This window comes from Bactrocera oleae, chromosome 5 (genome assembly GCF_042242935.1).
Source record: "Bactrocera oleae isolate idBacOlea1 chromosome 5, idBacOlea1, whole genome shotgun sequence".
Lineage (NCBI taxonomy): Eukaryota > Metazoa > Arthropoda > Insecta > Diptera > Tephritidae > Bactrocera > Bactrocera oleae.
In genome coordinates this window covers 22392349-22411724 of record NC_091539.1, presented here as the reverse complement: position 1 = coordinate 22411724, position 19376 = coordinate 22392349, and the positions used below count along the sequence as shown (strand labels likewise).

The 19376-nt window shown below is 35.1% G+C and overlaps 1 protein-coding gene and 1 long non-coding RNA gene across 4 annotated transcripts; one reads left to right on the top strand and one right to left on the bottom strand.

Moving 5' to 3' along the window:
- Positions 1–1079: 1079 nt before the first annotated feature.
- Positions 1080–11664, bottom strand: LOC138857579 (HEAT repeat-containing protein 6-like). Of its 2 annotated transcripts, none has more exons than XM_070110536.1 (5): positions 7848–11664; positions 6964–7771; positions 5223–6906; positions 1382–5153; positions 1080–1327 (listed from the first exon to the last, which is right to left on the bottom strand). In XM_070110536.1, the coding sequence occupies exon 1, from the start codon at positions 11449–11451 to the stop codon at positions 8320–8322; it is 3132 nt and encodes a 1043-aa protein (XP_069966637.1). In that variant the 5' UTR covers positions 11452–11664; the 3' UTR covers positions 1080–1327; positions 1382–5153; positions 5223–6906; positions 6964–7771; positions 7848–8319. The 2 variants fall into 2 exon arrangements, with proteins under 2 accessions (XP_069966637.1, XP_069966636.1); XM_070110535.1 differs by having other exon boundaries at positions 5227–6906.
- A 281-nt stretch (positions 11665–11945) lies between these two features.
- LOC138857580 (uncharacterized) lies at positions 11946–18642 on the top strand. 2 transcript variants are annotated; one of them, XR_011396702.1, is made up of 2 exons: positions 11946–12444; positions 14190–18642. It is a non-coding gene; the product is annotated as an uncharacterized lncRNA (long non-coding RNA). The 2 variants fall into 2 exon arrangements; XR_011396701.1 differs by having other exon boundaries at positions 11946–12481.
- The last annotated feature ends 734 nt before the right edge of the window (positions 18643–19376 follow it).

Here is a 19376-nt window from a genome sequence, read left to right as displayed (position 1 = left end):
AAGTAAATAGTTATATCTCCGACCTTTCTCGTTTCTTCTCTGCAGAAAGCTAGAGATTCCCCAACACTAAATCCTCAGCTACCATATTCATAAACTGGACCAAGGAGTACAGACTGTATCTTAACATTGCAGTCGATGGCGTTAAAATTCCGACTGTCAATTACCCTAAGATTTCAGGTGTAATGTAATGAGATCCTCTCCAAGCTGTTTCTGCTGGGATGTTTTCGCAGAAACCTTCTTTGTAGTCGTCTACTTGGAGTCAAATATATGTTCAGCGTGTAATGATTCCCCGAATGACTGATCACCTCTTTGCATGCCTTTCAAATCCCATTCATTTTATACCTTTCAACCCATGGTCCGACCCTGGCGAAACAGCACGTTTCCTGAGCCTACCGTTATATAAATTGGTAAAAGGAGTAGTATCTCCTTTCAACATTCCAATCAAAATATTTGCTTCAAGAATATTTATGGTGATCTTACCAAACTATTATTGAGATTTTTGGCTACCCTGCAGATAGTCCGCTATTTGCTTTATGGTGTTAATTAAGGTCAGACACATGAAAAAATTACTATATTACATAATTTTGTTTTTCCGCTAAATTAGGCCCCTATTACTGTTTTTAACCACACTGCATTTTGGTTGAAGTTTTGAAGTTCGGTATTATAAATATATCTATTCAACCCGCCAAAAGAATTCGATTGAAGTGTTGTCAAACTTCAACTTTTTTGTGGAATCACGGTTTTCAACTCTGCCAGTGGAGTTGAGTAGAGTAACAAAAAATGTCCATTGCTACCAAGCAGTTGTAGTTGAACATTACTGCGTTTATTTAGGAAAAACATTAATACCAAACGGAAAACGAGTAAAAAAAAACAATTTTATTTATAATTTAATCAGTTATTATGTTGAAATTCTTGGAAAAGGGAAAAAGTTGCTGAACTTCTGGAGAAAACCCACGAACCTAACAAAAGGAAAGCTACAATTTGGAAACAATAAAAATAAAATTAAATAAAACTATGGGAAGTGTTTCGAACATTTTCGATACAATCTATATACTAGAAATATAATTTTTGAGTAAAAATTAAATTTTTGAAGCGTTTTGCTCCTCTTCAGTAATTTGTATTTTATCCACAGCGTACAAATACGGTGTTCATAATATTAAAAACCTCTTTAACAGTCATAGATATCGTAGTTCGCTCCAGCCCAAAGTTGAAGTTATTTAAAATGCATTCCGGCAGCAAGAAAACGGAAAGTTTGTGTTAATGTTTCTTCATCTCATTTAGAAAAAAATTTAATAATTTCTCATTTAATCGAAAATAACTTGTGAATCTGCAACAAACATTATTTAAAAGCAATTTAATTGTCAATAAAACTTTGGTTCACTTAATGTTAGAGAGTTTCAATGGAATGGATTTGAGTGATCACGGAAGCTTTTTCTTATTCGCAGCCCATCAGTTTTGGCCCAGCATTTTTCTCATCGTTAAATAAATCAAAACTTATGTCCATTTTAATAATTTATCACTTTTTCTGAATTTAATTGTTTTTTATTTTTCGTTTGAAAATTGGCAGCTGTTAATTATCTGTCAAATTTTATTTTTTTAGGTTGGTAACACCAACGAAACTTCGACTGAAAATAGTTGAAGTTCGTGATATCAAAAAAGAGTTGGGTTGATCTGAAGTAAAATTGCTTCAATTATCAGTTGAGTGGACTAACTTAATAGGGACATTATTTTAATTTGTAAAAGTAAAAACATAGAATCAATAAATAAGGTTTGGAATTGACTTGACGAAAAAAATTAATTATTTAATTAATTTGAAAAGTAATGCCTTGTTGTGTTGATCTAGTTTCAGCTGAAGCTCTTTGAGGTGACTATCACTATTCCTTGGAGATTCATCTAAAATTTTACTGATCGATAATCTCGTTCCCGATTGTTGGCGGCCTCAGGAAAGTTTTATTGTAGATATTTCCCTTGTCAGGGAAAGAAGTTAATTGTTCATAAAAAATCCCTTCTATCACGGCACTGGCTTTTCTTGTTTTCAAAAATCTACCGAACGGTTTTGATCACCAGTCCTCCTATCCTCATACAGACTGGTTTTTGAATAGTGCCACGATCTGGGCATTTATGACGATAAGTACTGCAGCGGTGCTGTGCACTTTTCGGAATTCACAGTGGTAGTCTGCTAGACTCAGATTGATCAGAATGATTGTCGGAAGTAACACGGCCACAAGTGGCTTCAGTAATGGGATAAGAAAAGTTATACGACGATAAGGTTCCCCTAGGTTGGCGAGTGTCAGCAGTCTTCCGAGTTTCTTCATTCGTTTATGAGGAGAGTGGTCAGCGACAGATTTAGAACCTTGGATAGATATTTTACTCTTAGCGAGCATGTTAATGGCGTCTTAACCGATGAATTTAGACGACTTCCAATTGTTGAAAACCTTAAACCTCCACGTCGGTGCGAAATCTTTTGGCAATTTTTGCAGCCGCCAGGGAACACGTCTTTTGACCTTATTCATCGAAGGAAGCATTGTAGATTGGGGGCTAAAATAGCTCTTCGGACTCAGGGAGGCATAGCCATGGAACTGAGTTTCAACCCGGTAGTCATAACTTACACCGGTGGAAAGGTTGCAATACTTCAAGTGATCCACCCATCTTGTTTGCTTATGCTGATTTACCACTTGAGCTCCCTAACGCAGGGAACACCTGAAATCTTCCAGCCGGAGCGAAGCGAGCGGAATTGACGTTCGACAACGACTATGTCTTTTATTTTTTTTTTAGGGATAACGAGTTTGGTGAAGGTGCTCTCAGTAACTTCTACGAACCCGATCAAGCTCGCTTTGTTAAGGTTAACAAAGGAGCTGTTGTCAACAGTCGTCAGGTTTTGCTCATTCTGGCCACTGCCAACGATGCTAAAGGCAGGCAGGCTATTATGGGCACCATTCTGGTGGGAGCTTCGTTATTCATTGCAGATAATGTCGAATGGTTAATATGTTCCGCCATTCGATCTGTTCTTGTTTGGTGACACCATTGTGAGGTGCTGCGGGGATAGATTTAGGCAACCTGGAATTAGCGTATAGTTCTCGTACGAGAATTGGAGCGGAATAAAGGTGGGAGAGGGGTCTGATCATACTGGGGGTCATGCTGTCTAATTGAGCACCTGAGGACCGTAGAGGTTCTTTGTTGGCCAATCATTACGAGATATTGCGTAGTGCGCGAATTAGGTGCTAATTGCAATAAAGTAGAGGCGGGGATCGTAGGTGGGTGTTGGCAGCATATAGTCACATAACTAGTGGTCCACTCCTTATGTTTCTTAAGGCCGGAACATGTATCTGCAAGGGGTGGCCCCAAGGATAACAAATTTAACTAATTATTTAACGATTCCAACAGGGTTAGATCGACAAAATTACAGTCCTTGGCCGGATAAAATGCGGGTCAATTCCAGTAATGTATAGCTGTTTGTTGTGGAGATTGATTGCAGTTCTATAATAGCAAGCATAAATAGAAGCATTCACGTTGTTTTGGATGTATGGTTTAAAGTTGTCCTAAACTATTAGCTTTGAATATGCCTGTAATGAAATTACGTGGTTTTTTTGAATACTTACTCAATCCAGCCGCTAAATTACCTTATGCTGGTATAATAAAAAGATCATTTATAACAAATATATTGCGACTATAAATTGAGATATAAACTTTCCTATCTCTAAAGTTGGATCAAACATTGTCAGTTGTCAAAATTTAAAAAAACCCACGGTTAGGGATCCCATTTTAATTGTAATTTGGTTGAAGTTTAAAAACGATATCAACTCAATCCGTCAGAAATATTTTCGAACTTAAACTTTTTTGTGGTATTACGGTTTTCAACACTGTGCCGGTGCGGGTGATCAAAAAATTAAAAAAAACTAAAAAGATTAGTGGAGTTTATTTCGGAAAAATAATAATAGAAACTATTCAAATTAATTTTCAACCATTTTTAATACTATTTTTAAGTCGCTATCGATTAAATTAACTACATATTACAATATATTACTTTGCGTATTTGTTAAGTGTTTTTAGATGACACTCAGCACTTTCCATTGTGCTGGTGTATCGTCAAATAACGTACCTTTGGGTATACGGCTGAAATAAATCATTAAGATCTCCAAATAACCAAAATGCACTCTCTAACAGTATTCCTTACAACCAATGCGGCGCGCGGCGCAAAGAAGGTTAAGAAATGGCTGTATCTTTTGGAGCACACCACATTGCGAAAGGTAACGCCCAGCACTGCTATTTATACGCAGAGGACTCTCATCTGGGAGGAACAAGAATTCGTGCATATCTAGTATGAGATGAGAATCAAGAATTCGAAAATATCTACTATGAGATGCCCGACTTCAATCCAACATGCACTTCGTCCTGGTTGCTCTGTATCGAATTGAAATATTCCCATTGTTGTGCATAGAGTATGTGCGTCTAGAACATTCTGCCAACTACGAATTCGCTGTCTATTTGCTTCTGGCAATTTATCGTCGGTTCGATTTTGTTCTATCATCCATGTTCGTCACAATATATATATATACTTTAATTACTGGAATTTTTTATCAAACATTTTTTCTTCGGGTTTATTTTAGTACAAAATTAAAAAAAAGCTACGAATTCGCTGTCTAGTTGCTTCTGGCAATTTATCGTCGGTTTGATTTTGTTCTATCATTCATATTCGTCACAATACTTTATTTACTGGAATTTTTTATCAAACATTTTTTCTTCTGGTTTATTTTAGTACAAAATTAAAGGTGGAAAATTTCTTCATCTTAACCTTAGAAAATGTCATAAGCTGAAATTTTAACATTGTGTTTGGTTACCTTAATATACGTAACCCCTTTTAATCACGGGATGCAAAACAAAGATTCTATGTTAAAATTTCAGTACAATTTGTGATATTGCTTAACATGAAGACCGAGGTAACCACCGTAGAAGTTAAGTAGCATGTTAAATACTGTACTTTTTATAACAACTGTGTAGAAACTCGCCCGCTTTCATTTTTACAATATAATACTATGTTCGCACCAAAAAACCTCTTTTGTCTATGAAAACACGAATTTTGTGTCGGTGCGAACATAGTATAAAATGGTGGTATCGAAGTGCAGCGTGAGCATTCAATCGAATTTTGCAAATATCTAAAGTGAACAAAAAGATTTAGAAATAATTTTTTTTTTTTTTGCATTTGTTAAATTATCTATATTTACCCACCGCTGAGGTAGTTCAAAGTCCACCGCTTCAGCCCTGGAGGAAGCGTGGATTGTTCTATGTCCTCAAGTAGCGTTGTTTGGTTGACTGTGGCAAAAGCTTTTGACAGGTCCAACGCTCTCGAAGGGTGGCTTCTGGTTTAGGCAATGAACTATCTGGGCGCTTATGACGCTAAGTGCTGTCCACTTTTCGAAAGCCATGCTGATTATCTCAAGTGTCTTCACTACTGGGGAAAGAAGAGTTATCGGACGATAAGACTCCCTTTTGTTGACGAGTTTCCCAGGTTTCAGTGGTGGGACCAGAGTGGTCCGACTTTCCACACATCGGGTATTTGAAGAGTGATCATCGACAAGTGGAGGCCCTTGGTGAGGTAGCTTACTCCCGTCGAGCCTAAATGTTTTAGCATCAGCATGCTTATTCCGTCAGGGCCAATGAATTTCGACGATTTGGCCTTTTTATTGGCACTCTGAACCTCCCTATCGGTGAAAGTAAGTGGTGCGCAGCCTTTTGACATTATGGGCAGCCGGCGGTCATGTTTCTTCGGATTAGACAAGGCTTTGACAGTAGTCCAAAGCTTACTCACACCGTTGGAGAGATTGCAGGACTTAAAATGCTCATTTTGTCCATTTATGTTGATTTACCGAACCTCCAAATTGAGATCCCTTATCCCAACGATGACGTCCTTAGGAACTGCGTTGAGGGTGTAAAGCCGACCCAGTTAGTTTTGTTAAAGTTAACAAAGGTGCGGTTGTCCACAAAATAAAAGTCGGGATGTTTCTCGATCGAGATTATTATGGGCAGATGGTCTGATGCGAGAGTTAGCATAGGCCGCCAGGTTATGCAATTTATCATACCACCGCTAGAGATGGTAATATTTGGCAAGCTACTACAGGCGACCATAATTCTGGTGGGAGCTTCGTCATTTATTGTGCAGAATGTCGAATCGTCAATCTGTTCCGCCAGCTCCATCCCCCTACGATCGTTTGACAGGCAGGAGTGCCAAGTTTGTGGTGCGCGTTAAGGTCACCAAACGGTTTTCACCACTAAGCAGCGCACCTATGTTCGGGTGATATCCTGTTGGGCAACATGTAACTGAGGGGAAGTAAATATTACATATCTAGAACCCGACCTCGCCTGACCGCACAGCTATATCCTGATATTCAAGGGTTGTGTCGCTGCGGTCGATGTAAACATCGATTAGATGATATTGCACGGTGTTGTGCAGTATGAAGGCTAGACCTCCACCATTACCTCGCTCGCGATCCTCACGTAAAACGTTGAAACCTGCACAGCTCAGAAGATCTGAGCGGCTGTTTAACTTTATTTCTTGAACCGCAGCTATCGATGCGCGTTCCCGGCTTATAAATGCAACTATCTCTTCGATCTTACTCTGGAGTCCGTTGCAGTTAAATTGTAGAATTCACGTTTGTCTTAGGTGTCCGGTGGTAATCCTAGGGGTGAAGGTGGTGAATGTTGCAGCTGTAATACCCGTATGGGCGATTCTCGCACTGTGGTGTTGTTTGGCGACGCTACTATACGGGATTGTGCGGGTAGACTACTACAGCACGGGGCAACATACGACGCACTCCACTCACCAGCACAATAATTGCACTTGACTGATGTGACGTTCCGGCGTATTACCGGCTGACACACGAAACAGACTGTGCGAGGAACCAGGAGTTGCTGAGTGAGAGGAGGTTAGTCAGACTGGAAGTCAAGCTGCCTGTGTGAGCTACTTACCTTTCTTGGTCACTCGACCGGACTGGCGGCGCAGTGCGTGAAAATGGTGCAGGTTGCACAGCCGTCGAGGCAGGTGTCGCAGTAGTACGTTGACAGCATGAGGCCACGTAACTCTTGGTCCACTCCCTGTGGGTTTTAAGGCCTGAGCAGGTCTTAAGATAGCTCCATCCATTCCATGTGTTGCACCTAACCGAGGTAAAGTTTGGATGGAGCCTTTTAGCGCAAATGCAGCAGAAGATAGGGAGCAACCCTGCTGCTAGGCGTTGCTCTAATGTAGACAAACTTAAACTAAAATTTACCGATCCAAACAGGGTTAGATCGCCGAAATAATAACCCTTGACCGGATAAAATCCGGGTCAATTGCGGTAACGTAGAATCGGCTGTTGTGGGAATTGACACTCTAGTCAACGCCACTGGCACACAGTTGAAAACCATAATACCAAATTTCAAAACTTCAATAGAATGCAGTTGGGTTGAAAACCGTAACAAAGGCCTATATCTCTTTCCGAGCTAGCCCTGGTCAAACAGGCTCCTCTCGTTTTGTTGGTTTTTGACATTTCACACGCTGGTCCTTAATTGAACCTTTTCTATAATCTACGATCTCTGTACTGGCGCCTATCTAATATAACATAAGGATCATTTAATGCCTCTTCAGTAAATACTTCTGCAAGGACTTGAATATGTTGGATAAAATAATTCGATATTATAAGATATGATTCGAATCAAGAATGTTGTAATTATTTAAGTATGTTCCGTAAAGCACCTCAAACGTTGATAGGTATTATTGATTACAAAATAAACTTAGAAGCTGAAAGCAAAGAACAAATTAAGATTTTATATTTAAATATACTTTATACAGTCGTCTTTATTCAGTTTATATGTACCTATGTTTATTGTGATAAACATATGCAAATCGTTTCAGAGTGTCCTGTACGAATGTACACGTTAGGAATTGTATTAGTATATACTACTAAAAATATCATCGATATTATTTTATTGTTGTTGTTGAACTTGTAATGTTTATGTAACAGCAGTATTCCATAGCAGTATATCATAGTCCACCGATAAATTCGCGTTAATCAATAAAATTTGTAGAAAATGTGATGTTCAAATTTTTGGTGGCAACATTCTGCATTTTTATTACTGAAATTATCTAATTAACAAGCTTGTAGAATTGTTCAAAGCCTAGTTCTTTATGACATGATAGAAATTACAGCCAGTTGATTTGACATTATGAAGCATTGTTGCTTTTAGCATACATACAGCTAGAGGGCGCATTTTTTCAAAAGGAAATAGAATGGATCATATAAGAAAACTCCATGAATTAATCTTAATATTATATTCGGATCTATAGAATCAATAGCTTGTTGGTATAGCATCCATTACAAGTATGATAGCATTTTTCTGTTCCGAACTCAATTCTGAAGATAAAATTAATAAATCATTTAGGTATGTCGAACAAGATAATAAAGGGGCAGCAGATCCCGGTATCAATCGTCTTAATACTCTTGTCCAAGTATTTTTTACGACTTCTAATTTGTTTAATAGTACACGCGAAAGTACAATAATATCTTGCAAATTTGCTAGTTTTATAATGTGACAAATTAAAAAGCACATTTGCTCTTGTAATTGATCTCTATGATTATATTCGTAAAAATTTATTAAATTATTCGATTGTTCAATAGCTTCTAATAACGCGCTCCAAATATTTGAATAGTGCTCTCCAAAATACGCTCGTTTCTTAATGTGTATTAAAGCAGCCGTTGCATTTATTTTTACTTTATAATTTGGGTGATTATAAATGACGTGACAAAGAGCAGAAAAGAGCGACAGTTCCCAAGTTAAATCTTTGTATCTACTTGAATACAGAAATATCTTTTCATTTTGTAGCAAATTTCCCACGGCATAACATGAATTCCATTTGACTTTTGCCGTCCCAGAAGCACGAATACCATCAATTAGTTTACTAATAGCACTTTTTATAACAGTTCTATCCGAAATACGATGAAAATGCCTTTCCGTCAGTAAACGCAATAAATTACCCAAAGTACGAACTGCATTACATCGAACTTTATCACAATCGTTGCAAGCTTCAGTTGAGTACTGAATTAATCTCCATAATATTTCGTCCGAAATCCGTTCAGTTGTGTTATCGGATATATTTTCTAACAAAGCATCGCTAACATTTCCCATAGACCAAATTACTTTGATACGTACAATCATATTTCCTTCTCCAGCAAATCGTAATATTAATTCGGCAGTGTTCTCAATAAAAACCAAATTCATGCGCATTGTAGGAAAAGTGACGAAGACTGACAATGCCCGGACAACAGTCGCTCGAACTAAAACATCCTCTAAAGAATCACAGCTTAAACCTGATAAAAAACTTAGTATATTAATTCGAATAGGTTCTGGTAAACTTTCGAAAATAATGGCGCCGATATTTGATATTGCGTCGCATAAGGCAATTTTTACTGCAGTAGATTCCTTTTCTCTACTCATTTGATGAGTAATGATCGGCAACATGCGAATCCAGAAGCACTTAAAAGAGCATATATTATCGTTGTTATAATTTTTTTGTAAAAACAAACTTATTTGATAAACACAAGCGTCTATACATTTTGATCCACACAAACGAATTTCCAGCTGTCCATCATGTATGCTATCCTTCAAGACAAACGTTAATTTTTCCAAATTATCCTTCAAAAAGAATTCGAAATGAATAGCCATTGCAGTCAGTATTTGTAGACTTTTAATGCGTAAGGCGCAAGGTGCTTTCATTTTTCTACAAATCGTATTGTCTTGTATGAGGTTTATTTCTAAATTTGAAATAATTTTTAAAATTAACCATGACGCTTCGAAATCATATTTGTCAGATCTATTTTTTGCTCTGTCAAATAAAAAGTCCTTATTGACTTTTTTAGTGGACCAAATATTAATAAAGTTTTTATTTGTCGAAGAAATTGGGATGCATTCTTTAGAAATTCCAAACGCTTCAGCATTTTCGGAGGGAATTTCCAAACCCATTAATAAAACTTCTAGCACTGTTAATGCTGAAATTTGAATTGTATAATCGTTGTGATAAACAAGGTTTTTAACTGTATTAATTATGTGGGACACTACTTCACATTCAAGTTTAGCGAAGGGTGTTACTTCTGCCAAAGCTGCTAAACATTTTAATGCTGATTTTAAAACATGTAAGCACTGCTCACTGTGTACAATTTCTATTAATGATTTATATGTGGTTATAATTGATAAACCGAGCATATGCGAAAATGGTAAGAATGAGACCGACCTGTCTTTAAATTCCGCTTGGCTGTATAAAGACTTCAAGTTTAAAAGAACTTCAGCACAAACATTTAGAGTTGCACTACGACACTTGGAACTGGTATCGGCTTGACAAACAAAAAGAATATCTTTGCGAGTACATACATTGTCCATGCCGTCGTATGGAAATATAGATTGCCAATATGTATAAAGAACACGTCTTTCAATTAATCGAGTTATTTGGCCAAATAATCTAATAGAGGCTAGACGTATTCTTGAGCTAATTTCATTTTGAAAAGCATTACATTGTGTTTTTTCCACATTGTTTATCATTGCTATTTCTGAATCAAGCTCACCGAATCCATTTTTCGTAGTCTCAAGTATGGTTTTAACACTTTCCTTGGGTTTTAGTCCTCGGTGTTTCTTTTGTTTTGCTTGTTTTCCACCAAATTTTTGATGTATGATAGATTCAATTATTTCATGTTTATCTGATGAATTCTTAACGTAATTGGACGGCTTAATTAATTCTGGATAAACGACCGATATACCTTTTGTATTAAGGCCATACTCTATAAATCCTAAAGATATTCCCATTAGTTCAGATATATTCAGTTCTATATCCTCTTTACAAAAGGATATATATTTATACAGCAATATTAAAGAATAAAGTGTTATATTGGAGTTTGCCAACGAATTTATATTTGATGAATACTGCATACGAATTAAAAGGTTCAATACGAATTCACAAGACTGTTTTTGTTCTTCAGTGATAACATCCATCTTTAAATCATCAAATATAACATTTAAGCATTCCAATACAGATATCACATACAAATCATTCTTAGTTTTATCCCCTAGAATCCGTTCGTAAATGGGAGATTGTGCACAAAATAAATTTTCGAACAGCCGACTACGATATTTGGAATTATATTTGATGAACTTTGAGATTATTCTGATGGCATAAAATTCTGCATATTCATTTTTCAAATATATTTCGCACAACCAATTAAAAAAACCTTCAATTCGTTGATCACTTTCATCGCTATTTTCGGGAAGTGTAATATCTAAAAGTTCTCCAATGCATTCAGCAATCAGCCTATCCTCAATATCTATTGTAGCCATCATTTCTAAGATACTAAAGATTTTATCATGAAATTCTTCATGTTGTATTTGAAACGTTTTAAGATCGTTCAGCAATTTCAATATCGTATTGGGTTCCATGGCGACATTTCATGTTTTTTAAATGTATGTCGAAATACTTGGAAGTTTCTACTAAACGACAATACTTTCGTTTGCCTTTTTACACATTAAACGGAATCAACAATGAACAAACTAGAGATACAAAACAATGGATGGGACTTTTGATAGCGTCGATAGTTTTATTTTCGTCTCACTATCGCTAGTTTGTTTTGACTATCGATAGTTTATTCCTTAACAAGGCTTACCAACAGTATTGTAACGGATTTCTCGATAAATCGTCTACCTGTAACTCACTCTTGAGTTCGATCACTGGATTGTTAAATAAAAGTCCCAATTTAATGGCTACACACTTATCTTTATTTCTAATTAAAACAACTTAACACTTATTGCTCGTTATTCGAGCTTACAACTTCTTGCTTATAGCTTGATTGCTCTTATCACGACAACACTCTAACTAGAACTGTGTCTGCTGCACAATCCGGCAGCCCTTATATAGTAAATCTGTAACAAAACATTGCTTCTAGAACATTCTGGCAACTACGAATTCGCTGTCTAGTTGCTTCTGGCAATTTATCGTCGATTCGATTTTGTTCTATTATCCGTGTTCGTCACAATACTGTGACATTCTATCTATTCAACGATTAACTGCCAGAAGCAACTAGTTAGCGAATTCGTAGTTGCCAGAATGTTCTAGTAGCGAACTTTTGTTAAAAATTTACTATATAAGGGCTGCCGGACTGTGCAGCACACAGTTCTTGTCAGAGTGTTGTCGTGTTAAGAGCAATTGATACATAAGCAAGAAGTTGTAAGCTCGAATAACAAGCAATAAGTGTTAAGTTGGTGGAATTAGAAATAAAGATAAGTGTGTAGTCATTAAATTGGGACTTTTATTTAACAATCCAGTGATCGAACTGAAGAGTGAGTTACAGGTAGACGATTTATCGAGAAATCCGTGTACAGTATTGTAACGGATTTCTCAGCAAAATTACGATTTTTTGGCGCCGCGATCTAATGGTACGGACGGATATAAGAGATCCTCAGGATAAAAAATGTATAAGTTATTTTTTATTTGTATTTCAAAAGACTAGCATAGTTAACTATTGTTAACTTATACACATATATCCGCCTTAGACCTCATTCGAGATATTTGTAACTAATATTCAAAAACAGAAATTTTACTATACCATCCCACGATTTCAGGGTTAAGATGGAGATAAGATATGGTTGGATAGAAGAGATTCTCTAGATAAAGAATATATATATTATAGTTTTCGAGATATTTGAATTTTAAGTTCAAAATTTCCCTAACTTTATTTTAGACTCGTTTCTTAGGTAAAGTTGTTCAGAATGATCCGTAGAACTTTTCCCACATACACGATTTTATAGAAAAAAAGCTATAAATTTCCTACAAAACTATGAATTTTCCGGTTTATAATGATTAATTTTTTTCAATTAAATAAATGTGTCTTAAATTACTCAAACTTTAACCTTTAATAGCTTTTGAACGCTAAGGTTTACGACACAATTTTTTTTGTAGAGGATTCAATTTACTACAAAATCTATGAAACGAGATATTTTTACAAGTAGTTTTTTAGCGAGATGTAAATTTTTCTGTTTGATAATAGGGGAAATAAATAGAAAACTGTAAGGTGGAGGACTTTCCGGTTACCATTAAGTGCTCAGCTTGGAGAGATTTTCTTAAAGGTGTCTAATAAAATATCTTTCAGAGTACCAAGCGAAAGAAATTCGGAAAATGCAAGTAGCGTAGTAATAGGCTAACACTTAACCTTAAGTTGATAGTAAATCTGCAAATAAATGCATTTTTTCTAATTTAATTAATGTTGTAATTAGCAAAGAGAAATATTTTATGTACATTCATACTTCTTTTACAAAAAATTTTAAAAATTTAAATAACAAGACAAAAAGTTAAACGTCGCAGTTTGTTTGTCAAAATTTTACTTTCCATTTTGATCGATATACTTAAAAAATGTAATTCTCAATTGAATATAAACAGTATCCTAGAAGGATTTGTTCAAATATTAACATGAAGATCTAAGTATGTTTGCTTATCGAATACAAATAGCGTAGTAGAATGCTAACGTGTTGCCTAAAATTTTAATTAATATCAAATCTCCAATTTAATGAATTTTTAGAGTCTCAGTAATATTGTAACTAGCAAAGAAAAGTACTTACATTGAATTAATTATTTTATGAATATATATGTATATACATACAGAATGCTAACGTGTTGCCTAAAATTTTAATTAATATCAAATCTCCAATTTAATGCATTTTTAGAGTCTCAGTAATATTGTAACTAGCAAAGAAAAGTACTTACATTGAATTAATTATTTTATGAATATATATGTATATACATATATGTACATAAATATCAATACAAACGTCGAGATTGAATTTTGTTTTTAAAATCATTTGTGAAAATGTTACTTAAAATTTCTAAATAATTTTCGTAGTAACTTTTTTTTACCCCAACTCATCACAGAGAAAAATGTTACCGTTTGTCACATTGCCTAAATCTAAAATTTCTTTATACCATAAGAACGTTTTTCACCTTTATTCAACTCAAAGAAAAAGGTTATTAATTGGCAAGGAGCCAATGTAAATAATTTTGGTGATCGATTTTGCAATGCAACTCTATATATTATATATATATTTTATGTATATACTAAAGATGAGTTCTAAATAAGGACAATTAAAGGGAAAAGAACATTTTTGTAATTTTTGTATTTAATTGACAGTCATAAACCGCACAAAAATCTGGGTCCGACTGAAGTATGTGTGAATGGAATATATTTAATTGTGCAAAAAAATATCTAAACTATCCAGTTGTTATGGGACGAAGCTACTACACTAACCAAAGCGATTTTTTTTTATACTCTGAACAGGGTATATTAAGTTATCCACGAAGTTTGTAACCACCAGATTAAAACGGCGGAGACTATACTATGTATGTAAGTATATACTTATGTGATCAGCAGTAGTCAATTTAGCCATGTCCGGATTTCTGTATGCTATCGAGATATAGATCTGAAATTTTGCATAGCATATATCTCCCACACAAACTGAACGATCGGAATCAATTGCCTTTATGGAAAACTTATCCATTTGACGTGATATCGTCAAGAAATTTGGCATGGGGTATTGTCTAAGGCAATAATGCAATCTCCATTGTTCAGGTCAGATCGCTGTGGCATATAACTGCCATACTACCTGCCAAATTTAAGTTAGCTATTTTAATTCGATACATCTAAATATGCTGATATCGTATTAAAATGAAATAACTGCTTTTATGAACGCAACGGGCTTTAAAAACTGCAGCTAATTTTATTTGTTTTATAATGCTTGCAATGGCAATTTTGCTATAAAAAATTTAAATGATTTTAATATGTTTTATGATGCGTGTGTGTTAATGTTAGTTGTAAAATTTGCGTGTTGTCACAGACTTTGGCTCTCAAATAAAAAAGAACGATTGCAGCAGCATATTTTGATGTAAGAGAAAATAAGAGTATGATTGAAAATGATTTAATAAGCTGATGCCACGCAATGGTGCATTACTTAGGATAAGTTACATTAATATTTTTATATGAAGTTTCGAAAAATGTATTATAACATTCAACCCCCTGGTTAATCAGTATGGAGATTGACAGATTTATAAAGTGATTACCTGGTGCTCTGGTTTTTCCGAAAGTCCTTGACTGGTTTGTACCACAGCTGTTCGCACTTGTCCATCTTCTAATTTAAAAAATTCTTTGATCCGTCCTTAGTCCGTGAATTATGATTAAAATTACTAAAATTACCCACACATCAGTAGGGTAATCCAGCACATAGTCCTTCCGTTCAAAAAATAACAGGAATTTACGTAAATTTTTTTTTATTAATTTGTCTACATGAATGTTGTCGTCTTCGAAATTCAATATTATGCACTTGTGCCAGTGCTTCTACCAATCGTCGAAACACTTCTCAATCTCGATTTTTTGTATAGCCTTTAGCTCTTTAAGCGATTTGAATCTATCTTGTAAACCGACGGCTCTTTAAGGTTCTCTTTACTTTTGGAAATAGGAAAAAATCACACTTCTCATAAAAATACGTCTAACCTTAATGGCTGCTACAGACAAGGTACGAAGTTCCCCGAGCTCAAATAAATATAAACGAAGTAAAAGTTAACTTTACATAAAATATAATATTAAACAAATCACAACCCAAAAAAACAACACAAAATAATATACTTATAAATAAAATTCTAGCATATTCAGCTATAAAAATTACAGCTGAAAATTTTATCGCAGTTCAGACGCATGTTTGTCAATTGAACTCTCCGAACATGTGTTTTACGACTGCTGCGGTTTGTCTTGGCATATGAGACTAAAACTTTACGGCGTCGGCGACATAACATACGTTCTGACTGGCTGCTTGGATCCTCGTCTCACCATAAAAAAACTTTGCGAATCCTGGTCTTCAGACTTGAGAGATATCAAATATAATGCGTAATTTAACTGGTTTTTGGGCATTAATCACACCAAAAGTTAAAAATGACATCAACTGGGGTACTGTTTTTCAATGTATTTCTGCATTTCAAGCATGTAATCCTAAGCAAAACTCGTATTTTTTGATATCTTTTGTTGTTTTAACTGTGAGTAACAACTACTGTAGTCACCTCTTGATGAATCCCACGCTGTTGGAAAGTTTGGTTGGAAAATTGTCTTCGTCAAAATAGTATGACTGGAGTCAACGTGCTGTCAACATAGTCCCATTTTCTACGGTGCATAGCTAACTATGTGTTTGTAAAGCCTGAAGTGTCAAACGTTTCGCTGCAATACATTTAAGACAACGTTAAGCAGCCAGTTCCACAACGCTTCTCGTCATAATGATGGTGCTACTCGTCGGGTGATGTATAATAATGACGTACAACCGAAACAAAAAGAATCTTGTCTAAAATGTGGTTAAGCGCACAAACTCGTTAATTATAATAAATTTATGATGGGAAATTTACAATCAAATTTGAGTTTTGTCAAACAAAATTATCTTTGTTTTGGATGTTAATGTAAAGGACAAGGCCTATTTATTGCCGTGCAATAGAAAGTTGTAAACGAAAGTATCACACATCATTGCATCAAAGTACAAATCAGTAGTCTACAGAACAGGTCGAACGCGTATTGAATGATTTGATGAGTAGTCAGTGTAGGCTATTTAAGAGTAATCGGTAACTCTATTAGAAGAAAGTATAGCCGCCATGTTGTCCTTGAGAACCAAATGTGGCACTAACGTTACAGTGGTATGCCGAAGACCAGTTATGAACACGCTAGAAATTGATAAACATACCTCAACAAACGTTTACCAGAGATCTAATTAGTTATTTGGTTTGATTGTTGATAGCTATAGCACGAACGCCAAACCAATGATTTCACTTGGCCTAGATATTATACGACAACTTTCTAACTAATTAATTTTAATATTTATTAACCTTTTCGCAAGAAAAATTCCTAATTTGAATTTTTTTAATTTTTCGTTTCACAACTATCAGCTGTTTTAATATCTGGTTAATCTTCACTTTTTAGATTGGCAACATTAATGAAACTTCAACTTAAATCAGTTTTAATTCGAAATGCCAAACCAGAGTTGATTTAACTTCAATTCAAACGAGTCGAGTTGTAACTCGTGTCAGTAATATTTCAGCTAAACAGTATGCTCTTGCTGATGAAGGCTCTTGGGGAACATCCTAGAAGGCCGGAAGTAAAGAGGTCAGCAATGAACCCACTCGTCATCTTATAATATGTTGTTCTGAGGAACCTATACGACGTGATATTAGCACCGGAAGTTATCGTGAGCGGGTTCTTCTCGGATAATCTTAATATTATACTATTCCAGGAACAGTGCATATACAGAGGAGAGGTCGGAAGTCTCAAGACTAACAACAACAAGCTAATGTAGGGTCCCTCTAGCGATAAACAAAGAGCTTGTATAGTTTCGCGGAGCAATATTGATAAAGGAGGATTTGTGTTAGAGGCGGAAGCCTCCCATCAATGCGCATCCTTACACACACTAACTTTGCTTTTAGGGTATCCTATAATTGGAGTAAGATGGATCAGCTAAGCAGTGGTACGACTATTCACGCGCTGTGCTGTATTGTTGAAATTGACTTCGAAAACCAAGCGTCCGTTGGAAAACGGAGACTTTGAAGATGCTTTTAACAATGCATCTCACACAAGTGTATTAAAATCTCTAAAGAAGAGGAACGTGACTGCACCAAAACGTAGATGAATAGAAATTCTTCTTCGTACTATTGCCTTTTTGTCATATTTTTTTTTATTCAAACGTAATCAAGGCGTTTTTGGTCTAACATTTCATAAAATTGCAACCGAAAAAAAGAATTATACTAATGCCTGCTTTTCATTAGGTGAAAATAATTGACATAAAAAACTGCCACAACGAACAGCTCTTCATTTGGTGTCAAATGTGTTTTCATTACCAAATCAAAACTGAGCAAATGTCGTTATAGCAGTGCAATTCAAAAACTGTTGTGAATTTTTAGAAAAACTGCAATGGCTGCTTCGTCGCTTTGTCTTGTAAGGACGTTAAAAGCATGGAATAAGAGGACTCAGCAAAGAAAGCCAAAGCAGTGCGGAATTAAACCAGGATTAAGGAATTTTTCCGCATGTGGTTACTCAGAACCCAACAGGGTTAAAGAAACGTAGTTGACGACGGTTTTTCCTTAAAAACGTACTTGATGAATCCATTCAGCTTCCGCAATCAAGTGATGTTGTAAAAAATATGTAATTATTATAGGCTATCCCGAGCAAGAATTGTGGTGGAAAATGTGTTCGGCATGAGTGCATCGCGTTTTCGGATCCTCAATAGGCCAATGGACGTTACTTCCAAACATGCGCAAGTTATTGTCCTTGCGATTTGTATAGCAAGTCTATATATGTATGTAGACAAAGACACAAATGATATTATTGATCCAGGTAATTGGCGAATGTTCACCCAAGGAGTGTTTTAGGCAGGCCAGCAGACAGCGCGATAAATATTCCTGAATGTTTTATGGAGTATTTCATGACTCCTCTGGGAGAGGTTTGCATAACTTGTCTTTGTAGTTTACGTCCCTCTTTATTTTTTACAAATATGTTATCCCATAATTTAAGTTATTTTGTAACAAATTTAAATAAAGCAAAGGTTATATCAGTTGGAATTCAATATATCTTTATATAATTCATATTTTATACAAATCGTTATATAACTATTTTTATTAGTTCTAATTATTATTTATAAAAATACCTATGCAATCATTAGTGCAATAAACCTTGAAAACGTGATAAACTTTTTTGTTACTTCTTTATTAAAGCAAATCAAATTTGAATGACAAATATCATATATAAAATGATCCAAAACTCCTCTCTTTGCTTTCTGAGAGAGCTCAAGAACTTTCAGTGCTGCCAAGAAAAACCACGAGTTCATAAACTACTTAACAGATGACAACCAAAACAATGAACTACCACTAAAAATCCCGCAGAAATAAAATGCGAAATCAGTGGGTAATTTGTGAGATCAGATTTTTTGGTGACTTTTATTTATATTTCTAATCTTTATTTAAAGAGTTTTAATATAGCTTTAATTTTAAGAAGGAGCGTGTATTTTGTCGCAGAGTACTGTTTTGCTTAGCAGTACCAATTGTCAACGTATATACATATTTTGGCTCTAGAATTCGCAGCAAATGTTATGTAAACTTTGACTTCCGAATAAATTATCGAAAGATATTTGTTTATTCAGTATAGAAAATCTAAGTAATGTTCATGTTTAAATTTTTAAAACTTAAAAGTTTTTTGAAATATTAAAATATTTTATTAAAATGAGTTTTAAAAGTTAATTTAGAAAATCTTTTGTGATTAAAATATACACGTACATATATATAGAAGTCATATAGGATATTT